The sequence below is a fragment of the Sarcophilus harrisii genome, chromosome 6 (assembly GCF_902635505.1).
Source record: "Sarcophilus harrisii chromosome 6, mSarHar1.11, whole genome shotgun sequence".
NCBI lineage: Eukaryota > Metazoa > Chordata > Mammalia > Dasyuromorphia > Dasyuridae > Sarcophilus > Sarcophilus harrisii.
This window is the reverse complement of record NC_045431.1, coordinates 80057363-80071891: the sequence shown is the minus strand read 5'-3', so window position 1 is coordinate 80071891 and position 14529 is coordinate 80057363. Positions and strand designations below refer to the sequence as shown.

At 35.5% G+C, this 14529-nt stretch overlaps 1 protein-coding gene across 2 annotated transcripts; it reads left to right on the top strand.

Moving 5' to 3' along the window:
• The first annotated feature begins 3883 nt into the window (after positions 1-3883).
• FGG (fibrinogen gamma chain) lies at positions 3884-13177 on the top strand. 2 transcript variants are annotated; one of them, XM_023505907.2, is made up of 10 exons: positions 3885-4023; positions 4142-4186; positions 4391-4571; positions 4674-4767; positions 6572-6702; positions 7784-7917; positions 8349-8533; positions 9119-9396; positions 11599-11765; positions 12361-13177. In XM_023505907.2, exons 1-10 carry the CDS (start codon positions 3946-3948, stop codon positions 12373-12375), a joined length of 1308 nt encoding a protein of 435 aa, XP_023361675.1. In that variant the 5' UTR covers positions 3885-3945; the 3' UTR covers positions 12376-13177. The 2 variants fall into 2 exon arrangements, with proteins under 2 accessions (XP_012407604.1, XP_023361675.1); XM_012552150.3 differs by lacking the exon at positions 12361-13177 and having other exon boundaries at positions 3884-4023; positions 11599-11807.
• The last annotated feature ends 1352 nt before the right edge of the window (positions 13178-14529 follow it).

Sequence of the window (14529 nt, the reverse complement as noted above, 5' to 3'; positions counted from 1 at the left end):
TTCTCCTTTCACCAACTTAGACATTATCCTTTATATATTAACTAACCCCTCTCCTATGAGGTTCAGTTAAAAAACTCGATCTTCCCTTTTCAGCCCAGGATGACAATCACCCTCCTTCCTTGGCCAGGAAGACAGATAAGGCCGCCCCTGAACCTCCTTGAGCTTTTCCATTCGACTAGATAATGGTAGTTTGTTTAGTACAAGTGGGGTGACAACAAATGATCACTCTTAGCAATTGCAATATAGTTTGGCAGTGGAAAGTGTTGTTTTCAAGCCAAACACAAATAATAAGATGCCAGGTAAATAGCCTTTTGGCCTAAATTCATTTTCTTTGTATTAAATAAATATTGATTTATTCTGTTTTTTCAAGAATAACCTTGTACATAAAGTAACCCTGATTTAAGAAATCATCTTGCTTCCAGAATTTCATTAATCATTTGTTATTTCTCATCAGGATTGTCAATCAAAGCAGGAAAGAGCACAGTTTGTTAAACATTAATTAACCTAAATATCACTAGACTGAAATTAGGATATACGGTTGTCAGTAAACCAGCAGGTAACCCAGACTTCGGGGAAATTATAAGAAGAGGTCACTATACTTCCCAGTGTTCCTGGTGTAGAGGCTAAAGTCATATCTTTGTTTACTTCCCCACCACACTCCCTGTAACTGCATTGAAAAGTGGCAAATTTGCTGGGATACATAAAAGACTAAAATGACATCCTACATTCTGATCTATCTCTGCTCTGGACTTGGACATGATTTATGATTGGATAAATCACTTCACTTGTATTAATTGCTTTCATCTTTCCTCCTAAAAACCAATTACCAAAGGGCAAATTAATTGAAGTGTGAAAGAGTTGGACCAGATGATCTCCAATTTCCCTTCTAATTTGAGATCCTAGAAGACCTGCAGTTTATGAATATTATTTTAATTCAATGTTGTATTTAATATATGCATATTAATAAAATAAAAAATTGAATAGTATTTAATTTGTGTTTTGCAATAATCCTGTGAAGTAAGTGCTAAGTGCAAAAACTTAATAGATGAGAAAACTAACCATTCAGGTTTAACATAGCTAATAAAGACCTGAGTTAGAATTTGAAATTAGATCTTCCTGAATCCAAATCTATACTCCATTTACTGTTCCATCTAGGTGCCTTGGTCACTCATTTTGCATTTGGACCACTGGAAAAGAAGTAGTCTGAAATTTAAAGGATATTTAATTCACTTAATAAACATTTCTCAAACAACTACTAAATTAAGATTCCTCCAGGCCTCAAGGATCTTATTGGCGAATAGGTTCCCTTTGACATGCCATGTCTGTAATCATAAAACATATATAAACCACATAGGCTCATTAACCCCAACTTTATCTTTTTACAGAGGAAGAAATTAAGATTCAAGTCATGAAATTACTTATACAAACCACAAAGCATCTAAGAAAAGTCAGATCAGGATTAGAACCCCAGGTCTTCTGACTCTCAAGTCCACTACAACATACTTCTGCAATGATTTATGAAAAAATATCAATAAACATCGTGGTGAATTTATAGCAATATGAATTATGAACTCAATACATCTTTTACTGCATTTCTCTAATATATTTGTCAACAATTATGAATTCCTGGTTCTACAAAAACAAAATATGGAACAAGAGAACTAAGAATATTTACAATTATGTTACATGTTGTAACATATTTCAATACTTCAGAGTTCTGTGATTCCATTGGTATAGATATATTCCATTAATGGATACTGCACCTGCATATTCCTTAGGAATGGGTATAAGTTACTATAGCTCCCAAAATTTGTGGCCAAATTTCTGGTGATAAGCTTCTCTCAACATAGCTACACTAGTGTTCAGAAAGATATACAATGCTTTCCTTGGTCTGAATCAGAAGCTATTCTCGTGACATAACTTCAATTAATGAATTCTATCTGGTAGCATGGCTGTCTGTTGACCAGTCAAAAAACAACTATTAAGTATTTACTATCATTGGGCACTGTGCTAACAAAGGAAAAAGGAAAACAAAGGAAGGCAAAACTAGGGCCCCTGATTTCTGGAACCACACATTCTAAAGGGGGAGAAGAATAACAAACATGCAAACAACTATGACAATATAAGATACATATATATATATATATATATATATATATATATACATATATAACACACACACATATATATAATCAATTGTAAAATGTAATGTACAGTGCTGGATTTGCTGTGTGATCTTGGACAAGTCATTTAAGTCTCATTTTCCTCATCTGTAAAATGGACTAGTTGGATATTCATCAATGAAATATCAAAAACTTGATATATGTTAAAATTTGAATCTATGTCTTCCTAATTCTGAAGTTGATTCCTTATCCACTGTTTCTCACTACAATAACATTAATCTCCATCATTTCAATAGCTGATGGTGAGGCTGCTTTCCCCTCATGAAGGGAAAGTACTGCAATGTCTGTATCCTTAGGATTCTATTTCTTCTTTCTTCAAATCCATGTTTTTTTCAGTCTTGGTGACTAGGTTTTTCCTAGACGTGACTTAGATAAGAGAATGGTTGTTTTGTTACTGAGACCTGATGTCCTGGAGAAACCAGTCAAAACTAAAAAACAAATAACTTTCCTTAACTGAACTTAAAGATAACACTTCACTTTTTAATCACCTGTCATTTAGAGTACTCTAAATGCCTCTTAATTGGTCTTCCTGCTGTGTCCTGACTTTCTGGACTTCAAAATCATGTTTTAGTTGCTATAGAATCCTAGAAGTTTTTTAAGCACCTGAAGACTCCTCATTCTGGAACATCTAACTATCCATACTTACACTGGGCTATCCTTCCACCGGATGTGCCTCCTTTCCCCGATTGGTGAGCTCTTCTGGGAACTTCTGTTTTGTAAAGGAGGAACTCAAGCTGTTAAGTTTTCATTCCCCTCTAGATCTATTCCCAACTTTCTGGACTTTAAAACCACATCCCCATACCTGATACCTTCATCTTCCTTCCTCATTCTCTCCCTGGAAGCTCATTGAAAGTAGGGATTGTTTCATTCTTTATACTTGCATCCTTTGCACTTAATACAATACCTGGCACACTTATTATGTATTTGTTAGTTGATTAATTCAATCCAAAGGGATTGATTCAGTTGAATGGCATTGGAATCTTATAGCAATATGATTATATGCCTTTTGGTAAAAAAGATCAGGGATTATACTATAAAATCATCTATCACTTCTGCTACTGAGAAAAACTAAAAAGACCTTGGATATCATCAATTTATGGCAGTCTTGAGAACATGGGATATAAATTATATGTGTGTGCATTGGGGGGGGCAGAGAGTCTCCTTATACCGTACCCCTGTCCCATAACTACACTCTGGCACAAATGTCGATTGAGCCCATCTTAAGGCTTGGGAGAGAACATTTCAAAAGTAGGTGAGAATACATTGACACTGGGCACCTTCCTAAATTCAGTCTGGGTTCATTCCATTCTAGGTCACATATCACTGCCTGTTTATCTCAATCATGTTGGGGAACTGATTGCTTCACGCAGACTCCGTCCCTTATCTTGTCCATAGGGCAACAGCTAATACTTGACCAGGCTTTTAGGATACTGTTGCTTCAGAGAGAAAAGGTTGGCTTTGACAAAGAGTTGGGGGTGTTGAGGGGGAGGAGCAGAAACATATGCAAAATCTGGGAATCTGTGGGAGGGTGGCAGGAGACCAGGAAAAGGAGGGGGAAGGAGGGAAGAGGAGGAGGAAGAGGAGCAGAGAGAGAGAGAGAGATTTCTCCACCCTTCCCGTAAGTCAGTCACTTGATTGGCTCTTGGCGGACTGTGGTCAACATCATCCTTGGAGTTCATATAAAAAAGTAGGAAGAGAGTGAGACATTCACAGTTGCTTGCTCTGCAGACAGGGGACAGAAGGACAGAGCACTCCAGACACAATGCAGTTGTCCTGGCATCCCCGGAGGTTAGCTCTGTATTGTTCCACGTTACTCTTAATCGTTTCAACATGTCAAGCAGTAAGTGTGACTACACCATTACTATTTTGATATATATTTTTAATACAACTTTTGGAATTGTATCAAGAAAAAAATATTGTGATCAGCTAGTGAAATTCCTGTTGTTTCCCTTCCACAGTATATTGCCACCAGAGACAACTGTTGCATTTTAGATGAGAGATTTGTAAGTAGTTGTGTGTCTCTTGTTTTGTGTTTGACAGGGAGGGGCCCTAGAGAATATGAAACCCAGGACATATGGCAGAGAAAATTAGTGGTTTGGGGTAATTGGGGTTTACTTGTCACTGTCATTTGAATCCTGGGGGATTTCAGTCAGAACTCTTCAGGTGAGAGGTATTTGGAAATTTGCTCTGTCGGGATTATCTTGCAGGGTAGCTATTGCCCAACTACTTGCGGGGTTGCAGATTTCTTAAGTAAATACCAAAGCACCATAGACAAGGACCTTCGCTACATGGAAGATACCTTAAGGAATATTGATAATAGCACGTCAGAAGCCCAACTGCTGATCCAGAAAATCCAAATTGGCCAGGGTTCTGATCCAAGACCTCAAAGTAAGAACAAACACAAAACTGAAAAACTAGAAGAGCCATTCTTCTCACTTCCTTTTCCTTTTCCTTAGTGATATATTTTCTTTGTGTGATCCTCTTCTGTAGATGTGATCAATGATGCGATGAAGAAGTCAAGGAAGATGATTGACGAGATTATGAAATATGAAGCATTGGTTCTCACACATGAAAACAACATTAAGTAAGGAATTTGGCTTATAGGCTTGTTTTTTAAAGACTACTCTATTCTAAATTCAGTATTATTTCTGGGAGGGATATTTTCTACATCTAGTTTTTTTCTGTCTCCAAAAGCTAAAATTGCTGAAAATGCCCGACTATTTCAAAATGCCATAGGGAAGAATTTCTATGCCATAGAAATTTGTTCTGCCTTTTTTTCCTTTTTCATATCAGTCTATGTGCCTTAATTTTTTTCCTTTCTCATATCAGAGTAAGGAACTTAGAGTCAATAAGACTGACATTCAAATTCTTACTCTGTGATTTTATTCACTTTAGATGAGTCATTTCATCTCTGATCCTCACTTCCCTTTGATTGCCACTGTCTAAATATATTTTTTCTTCTTTGGTGTCATGTCTCATGTTCATGTTCATGAACTATTGAAATGATTTCTTTTCATGTGGTGTTAGAGCATTTTTATTTTTTTGAACCCTTGAAGGGATCAAGTGTTGGATCATAAAAAGATTTACTTTTATTGCTTTTCTACATTGTTTTAAAAATAGCTTAGCCCTTTGGAAAAGGGGGTACATGAACTGAAGAATGAGCAAAAGGATTTCTTGACTGCTTCTTATGTGTCAAGCATTATGCTAAGTGTAAGGGATATGAAGAGAAAAACAAGACATTCCTTGTCATCAATAAATTAATATTCTAATGGGAGTTATGACACATATATAGGAAGGTTCACTCCTTAGTGACAGAGTAGTGAATGTCAGGAAGACAATCCAACACATAATATTAGACTTCCTTATTATATAGATTTCATTATGCAAGAATGGTCAATAGGATATCATTCTATAAGAATAAGGTCCAAGATATGTTTGGTGTCCGTATGATTAAAACTGAGACCCCTCAAGTTGAACTCCAATAGATATGTAAATGAATAGGAATTGTTAGTAGGTATTTGAATGTTCTTGATTTTCTGATTTACTTTCTTGGGAATAACATAGATGCTGAGTTTGAAGTCCAAAAACTTAGGTTTAAGTCCAGGGTGCTATATTTAGAGTTGTGTGATGTAGGGTGTTAGGTACCCTCCTTAAGACTCAGTTTTCTCTTCTGTAAAATATAGAAAATATTCATACCACCTTTTTCATATAGTGATCATGAAAAAAAAGTTTTATAAGCTTTAAAGTGTGATAGAAATGTGGGCTAATATCAAATTGCTTGGCAAAAGTAGTTTAAGTCTAAAAGATCATCTTCGATCTGGGGTTGGCAGGGATCTCAGTGTTCTTCCAATCCAATGTCTTCATTTTGCTGATTACACATATTAAGTGAAAGAACCAGGATATGAACATAGCTCTCTGAAATTTCTCAAATCTAGCATTCTTTCTATTATAGTTTTGTGACGTTTTAATGTGTTGCCTATGCGATGTCCACCAGCTGCCCTTTATATTCCATTCCTGCTCATGAGGAATAAGATCAAAATGAGTCCCAAAGGTCTTTGTTTATAGAGCAGAGAGAGTTCTTTCTCCATACCACATGGCTACCATCTAGATGCAGACATTCAGACTGAAAATGTACTTCAGTTTTAACAATATCTGTTATTTAAAAAAAATTTTAAATTTCCCCCCATGAAGATTAGAGTGCATGTCCTCAGCCCCATCTATAGCTTTTATCAAAAAAGAAAAAAATGAACAATTATGTCTTGGATAATTCTTGGGAAAATAAGGCAACATTTATTAAAGAGAGAATTATTAGGTTCAAACAAAGCCTCAATTATTTTGTTTTTGTTTTCTTTTGTTTTGCTTTGTTTTGGTTTTGATTATGCTTGTAGGTATTTACAAAATATCTTGCTTTCAAACAACCAAAAGATTCTTCAATTGAAACAAAAGACAGATGAACTTGAAGCCAAATGTCAGGAGCCTTGTAGAGATTCAGTTCAAATACAAGAAACTACTGGAAAGGGTGAGTGAGATATTAATTCTATTTTCTGGAGGTAGAGGCAGAGTGCCAATGTTTCACTGTTACTCACCTTGTGTTCAGCTATCCAGTGACACACAAGGTGAGCTATCTCCCAATTCTTAGGGTGTCCCTGGCTAACCCTCGTGCCTGAAATGGTGTCTCTCTGTATCTTTATCTATTAGCTTACCTGGTTTTCTTTTAAGTCTCATTTAAGTCTCTGCAAGTTTCTGTGAGAAACCTTTCCCAATTATTCTTGATCTTAGTGCCTTCTCTAGCATAGTCCATTTTATCCTGTATGTATCTTGTATGTACATAGTTATTTTTGCATACTACCTTTGCCTCTAGACTGTGGACTCCTTCCTTACATTCCCCGTGCTTAGCACAGTACCTGATACAAAGTAAATGCTCAATAAATGCTAGTTGACAGATGGATTTACTGCTCAGATGGTTCAAGAGGAATTATAGTGCATACATCTTCCTTCAACAAATGAAAACATTGTGCAATTTGGAAGAAAAGTGAATCTGGTCAAGAAGCTGAAGGCATTCTGAATTATGGTCATGGGATTCCAAGACTGAAAGGAGTCTTGAGACTATCTAATTTAACTTGAACTAGGACAAGAATTTCATATCTAGACACTTAGAGCTTTGGTCATTCAGCGTCTGCTTACAAATCTCCAGTGAGAGAGAACCCATTAGGTTTTGAGACAATCTGTTTCATGTTTGGAAAGTCCTAATTATCAGCATGCTTTCCTTATACTTGGTTCTCTGCAAATTTCACTATTGCTCCTCATTCTGATCTTTGGATCCAATAAGAACAAGTCTAATCTACTATCCAAATGATGGCCCTACAGATACTTGAAACCAGTTATCCTGCCGTAACCCTACCAAGTCTTCCCTTTCTCTGTTAAACATTCCCAGGTTTTTTGTTTATTTTTTTAGCAAATCCTCAAACAGCCTAATGTCAAACTCCTTTCTAATTCTGACTGTTCTCTAATGAACTTCAGCTTAACCATGTACTACCCAGAATGTTACCCCAGAATGAAACAAGAACTTCAGTGACTGATACAATGTGATTTTCCAACAGATTGTCAAGACATTGCAAACAAGGGGGCCTCAGTAAGTGGCCTTTACTTTGTCAAGCCATTAAAAGCTAAGAAGCAGTTCTTAGTCTACTGTGAGATAGATTCATCAGGCAACGGATGGACTGTGCTTCAAAGGGTATGCTATGATTTTCTTCTCTATTCTCTCTCCCTATTGTTATTCTTTATCTTATTACATTGATCTGAGGGCCAGTTTTCATACTATTCTCTGAGGTAAATTACATGATGCTTGTCCTGGATCCTGAAATGATTAGCTATGGCTCTAGACTTGACATTCATTAAGATTCCTTCCACCTACAAATCCTGTACTGTACTTCCTACTTCAATTATTATTTCAAAGAAATGAGAGCTGGAACCTCTGGTTGTTAGATATTTTAGATAGAGTACAGAATGATCCCTTTTGATTAAAAACAAGAATCCACAGTCTGAGTCCTCATTCATAGCATCTAAATCATCCATTTATTTACCAATATTTCAAAATAAAGCTATGAAAGTATTAATTTGTTGGTCACTAATCATCTGCTTTTGCTTTTACAAATATTCTATTAGAGAGTGGATGGGAGCCTAGACTTCAAGAAAAACTGGATTCAGTATAAGGAGGGATTTGGACATCTGTCTCCAACTGGCAACACAGAGTTTTGGCTGGGAAATGAAAAGATTCACCTTCTAACCACCCAGACTACAATTCCATATGCATTAAGAATAGAATTGGAAGACTGGGCTGGCAAAACCAGGTAAAATTTAAGAGAAGTGTCCCTTAAGACAAAAGACTCCCTGGAATTTATCTTTGTCAGTTGTTTGACATAGGGCAACATGGCAAACCAGTAAGACAAAAGCAAAGTATCAAAGTATGAAAACCAAGAATAATGACTAGGAGAATAACCAGGTTCTGTCTACAGAAATTCAGCCAGTTTTTCAGCTCTTCAAAATATCTGAACTTTCTGGCATCAGAGTAGCACATAGCCCTGTGCATAATAAGTTCTTAATAAATTATTGTTTATTGAGTTGAGTCTAAATTATACATTATATATTATAAATTATACATCTTCACAAATAGTGTTTTCTTTGAGGGCAAGGGTGTCTCTCACTTGCCACGAGTAGCTGTAGACCCAGCATGAGTGTTGCCCACATAAAGCTGCCCCACATATCTATTTTCCATTGCCAGAAACTGAAGTATAAATGAATACTTCAACTATAAACACCATGACAATCTTTAGTAATAATGCTGATATCTCCCAAAAATGATCCTATGTACAATGAAGCTTCTGTAAGAAGTGATGGGACGGAGGTCACTGAAAGATCTATTCCCTTTTCCACAGCACGGCTGACTACGCCATGTTCAAGGTGGGGACTGAAGCTGACAAGTACCGCCTGACCTATGGCTACTTCATTGGAGGAGATGCAGGAGATGCCTTTGATGGCTTTGACTTTGGTGATGATCCAAGTGACAAATTTTTCACCTCCCATCTCGGCATGCAATTCAGTACCTGGGACAACGACAATGATAAATATGAAGGCAACTGTGCTGAACAGGATGGTTCTGGCTGGTGGATGAACAAATGTCACGCAGGTCACCTCAATGGTGTTTACTACCAAGGTATTGTCATCTCTTATTTCCTGGCTCATTATATAGTTTTCATGCAAGATAAAAATACCAGTATACTACCATGAGTTGCTGTCAGAAGACCTAGATTAAAATCTGCCTCTTCTATGACCTTAGTAAGCTACAAAAACACTGAACAAGCAGTTTTACATCTTTGATTTCAGATTCCTCATATATAAAATAAGGCCGACAGATTATAAATTTCTTCTTTTTTAATAGCTTTTTCATATAATAGATTATAAATTTCTAAGTCTCTTGAAATTCTGGACCTATGATCCTAATTATATACAAAGAGTGAAAAATGTTAAGAGATGTATAAATGCTTTTATTATTTTTCCCTCTTCTTTTCACTGGATAAAGCCTTTCAAACACAGGTTTGACCTTCTTCCAGGATTAATATATCAGTCTGCAAAATATCAATCCACTGATTTGTCATGAGCTATACAATTTTCACCATTAAAGTTATTCTTTGTAGTTATTGCACTGTTTCCAGAAGTTATCCCCTCTCTCATTAAATGTACATGTCACCTGAGTAGTATAATTTGCTCATAAGCAAATGAACATAGATGTATGTATATATACATATATATTTATATGTGGATAAATGGATATGCAAATATAGATAGATATGTATTTGTCTTAATTACCATCAGCATGGTAATTAACAAATTACTGAGGGAATAGATTAAAGGATGCATTTTCTTGATGATAGGGGGTCATAAGAAGCTAAAACAGAAAATATATTCAGAAATGTGGGCAACAGAGCAGAAACAGTGTATAAAGAGGTATTGGGAGAGCAATGCATACCTGGGGCAAGAGTAAACCAGATATTGACAACCTACTTTGTGTATATTTTTTGCCTCCTGAGTCCTCATGCTCTCTCAGTAAAATCCTTCTCCAAGGTCCTTAGTTCTACCCTCTCAACCTTCAGAATATAGACTTCAATCCTCCAGAGCTTCAGGGCTTCTTAATTTTTTTTTACTCATGACCCCTTTTCACCCAAGAAATTTTTTTATATAACCTTGGGTAATTAGATATATAAAATAGGTATACAAATCCAACATTTACTAAAAATAAATCACAATTTTGTGACCTCCACATTCAGTGACTCCATATGGAGTCATGACTCAGAGTTTAAGAAGCTTTGCTCTAGCTGATAGTCTACCTGAGGTCTTGTCAGTAGGGACATTTGTTCCTGAATGTTATTATATGTTGCTTTTAAACAGCTTGATATCCTTGAATCCTTTCTCTTGCAAAACTCACTGTACTGTTGACCATTAAACCAGGGATTTTGCTCCATGAGATATTGACTTCTGCTTCTGTCATGGAAGCTGTGTGACTAAGGTCATTCCCATATATCATGCTATTGACTCTTGACTCACCTTTGTACTAGATATTAAAAAAAGGTATTTCTTGAGGTTCTTGAGGTTTGCTTTTTACTTTATAGTGAAGGCTGTTAGCAACATTCCAGCACCATTTTGTGGAAAACACTATTACTGGCTCAATTAAGTACACTTACTGGAGATGGACAAATTATCCCCTTTAAGTAATATGGTGAGGGAAAATTTGAGCCTTTTTGCCTTGCCCTGAATTTGTTGATTTCAAAATTGTTAATTTCAAAGAGGAAGGACCATTAGCTGTTTTAAGAGCAATTTGGAATATCCCTAGACTCCAGATAGATAATATATATGGTACTAAATGGATGAAAATGAAAGGAAAATCATTTATTAGGGTTTGCTATATGTATATAAATAATTGTTGAATTGAAATAAATCTAGAACATTTCAATCCTCTGTGCTAAGAAAGCATATAATAATAAAAATTTACTTTTAGTCATCTGTAAAATTGAGATAATGATATAACATCTACCCCTTAGAGTATTGTGAGGATAATAAGATAAAATATTTTAAAGTGCTCTGAAAATCTTAAAGAGCTTTATAAATATATCATTGTAATTATTTATATTATTTTAGAATTATTACTAAAATATGATTTAGTATTATTACTGCAATTATCATTATTAGGTTTAAGCCTTATAACTTTAGTGGTATAGGAAACTTCATCAATCAATGTAAGAACATCAAATGTTTCAGAATTTTTTGGATGTTGGAGTTTACTGGGTTACTGAAAATATCCATACTTCTGTTTCAAGGAGTTTCAGACTAATGAGATATATTTGCATAATTTATGTTTCAGGGGGCACTTACTCAAAATCATCAACTCCAAATGGCTATGACAATGGTATTATCTGGGCTACCTGGAGATCAAGGTGGTACTCTATGAAGAAAACTACTATGAAGATTATTCCATTCAACAGACTTTCGATAGATGGCCAGCAACATCACTTGGGTGGATCCAAACAGGTGGGCTCAGATCATGTGTTAAAATAGACTATAAAGAAATGATTGAACATTATATGTGTTTTTCATAAACATTGTCCAGCTCATTTCATAAGGCACATGAATTCTCCTTTCCATATTCTTTTCATCTTTTACTTCCACTTCCTATACTTGTATTCAGCCTGGGACGAAATTTACCACCTACAATTTGGCTTTGTCAGACAAATAACCTCATATTAGAATATTTTATGCTTCCACATTTTAAAAATGAAGTATTAGCTTCTAGCATGCACTTACAACTTATCTAAATATAGACATATATGTAGATACACATATATATGTGTATGTATTTGCATATTTAAAATATATGTATATATATGTGTGTGTGCATTTATATATACATATGTATGTGTATATGCAAACTCTGGCTATACACTAAAGTTCAATCTGTTGTTCAATAGTAACCTTCTTAAGGTAAATTTTGGTAATTATTTGTCATTTGTGTATTGTAGTGGTTTAAAAATTTACAAGTAATATTTTTAAGCTTGTAATTTGTAATATTTAATACTCTTGTTTTTAAAGTAAAGAATTATAGCTCTTTTTTTCATTTTTGCCATAGGTTGGAGACAATTAAAAGGATGTTACAAACATGACCTTTAAAGGACTTTTATCTGAACAGAGACATCATTTTATAATGGAAGAGTGGACTTGTTTTGCCACACATACTTCATTTTTGCAGTATTGATTTCCAGGACTGAAACTATCACAAATAACTTTGTGCATGTGATAATTTATCTCTGTGCCATTTCAATCAAAAAATTTCACATTTATGAACTAATGCCCCATGCTATTACTCGATCCTTAACTAAAACCAAAGATATTTCACATTTAAGGATATGGATGGCACTCATATGACAGGATGGTTATTTTGTGAAACATTAGGGACAATTGTAGAAAAAGCAGAAGACGATTCCTGACTTCAAGAGGGTGGACAATGAGCTGCAATATAAGTCCCATGAAACAAAATACTAGTAATGAGGAATGACAGGAATATAACACCTCTGCAGCCATAAACACAAATCACAAAGTTGCAGAGAGTTAAACATAAACAACTGCTTTTATTCCAAGAAATACCCATAAGTGCCAAAGAAATATAGTGCGTGATATTCCAAAAGTCTCCATGTATTTTTAAACTATGCGCTAAGATTTTTGGAACACTAATATTTAAAATATTGTGAACATTCATAATATGCCTGAATTTCAGTATTTCATTCTATATTTTCTATTATTGTTGTCTATGAGACTGTAAGCTCCGTGAGAGCAGGGATATCTCTATATCTATATATATCTATATAAAATGCGTTTCTCCCCCCAGCACAGTAGTCTTGTATACAATAGGAGCTTAATAAATATTTCTGGCATTGAATTCAATGGAACTGACCTGGATTTTCCTTTTTGTGGCTTTTAGTTCATACATTTATATATTTATATGCTCCTCCTTCCTATATGAGAACTCTATGTCATTACCTATTTGCTCTGAAGAATCTAGAAGAATCTAGTGAAAGGGATCTCAGAAACTTGTCTAGTCCAGTTCTCCATTATTTAACTGCCTTGGAAACTAATATCCAAGGGTAGGAAGTGACTTACCCAAATTCATTCAGGCAATGGGTTCTTTTTCTCCAGAGGTAATGCTCTTTTTTGTACCACATTGTCACCAACTGATGACATCAGTTATCAATCACTTCTAATACTTAAAAAGGGAAAAAAATAAAGATGGAGCTATCCAACAAGATCAGGGATATTTAGGGGGAAAACTGTATTCGATGAATTTTCTATTCTGTGATTCAGTAGCAAAAGCACACGATTTGGAGTCAAAGAACCTGGATTTGAATTTGTGTATTCTTGCTGGGTGACTTTGGGCAAATCCCTCCATGTCTCTGAGGCTTTGCTTCCTTATCTATAAAAATGAAGGGCTTGGAAGAAATGATTCTCAAGATCTCTTCTAGCCCTAAATCCTATTATCCTGATTCATCCATTCTGAAGAGCAATTTGGAGCTATGCTCAAAAGGCTATCAAATTATGCATGCCCTTTGATCCAGCAGTGTGGGCTTGCATCCCAAAGAGATCATAAAGGAGGGAAAGGGACCCATATGTGCAAAAGTGTTTGTGGCAGCCCTCTTTGTAGTGCAAGGAACTGGAGACTGAGTGGATGCCCATCAATTAGGGAATGGCTGAATAAGTTATAATGTATGAATGTTATGGAATATTATTGTTCTATAAGAAATGATCATGGGACTGTTAGGTGGTGCAGTGTATAGAGCACTAACCCTGAAGTCAGGAGGACCTGAGTTCAAATCTGATCTCAGACATTTAACACTTCTTATCTCTGTGACCCTGGGCAAGTCTCTTAACCCCAATTGCCTCAGCAAAAAAAAAAAAAAAAAAAAAAAAAAAAATGATAAGCAGGATGATTTCAGAGAGGTCTGGAGAGACTTACATGAACTGATGCTAAATGAAATGAACAGGACCAGGAGATCATTGTGCATGGCAACAACAAGATTATATGATGATCAATTCTGATGGGCGTGATTCTCTTCAACAATGAGATGATTCAAACCAGTTCCACTTGCTTAGTGGAAGAGAGCTATCTACAAGCAGAGAGAGGATGTGGGAGCTGAGTGTGGACCACAACACAGAATTTTCACTCTTTTTGTTGTTGTTTGCTTGCTTTTTATTTTCTTTCTCATTTTTTCCTTTTTTGATCTGATTATTCTTATACAGCATGATA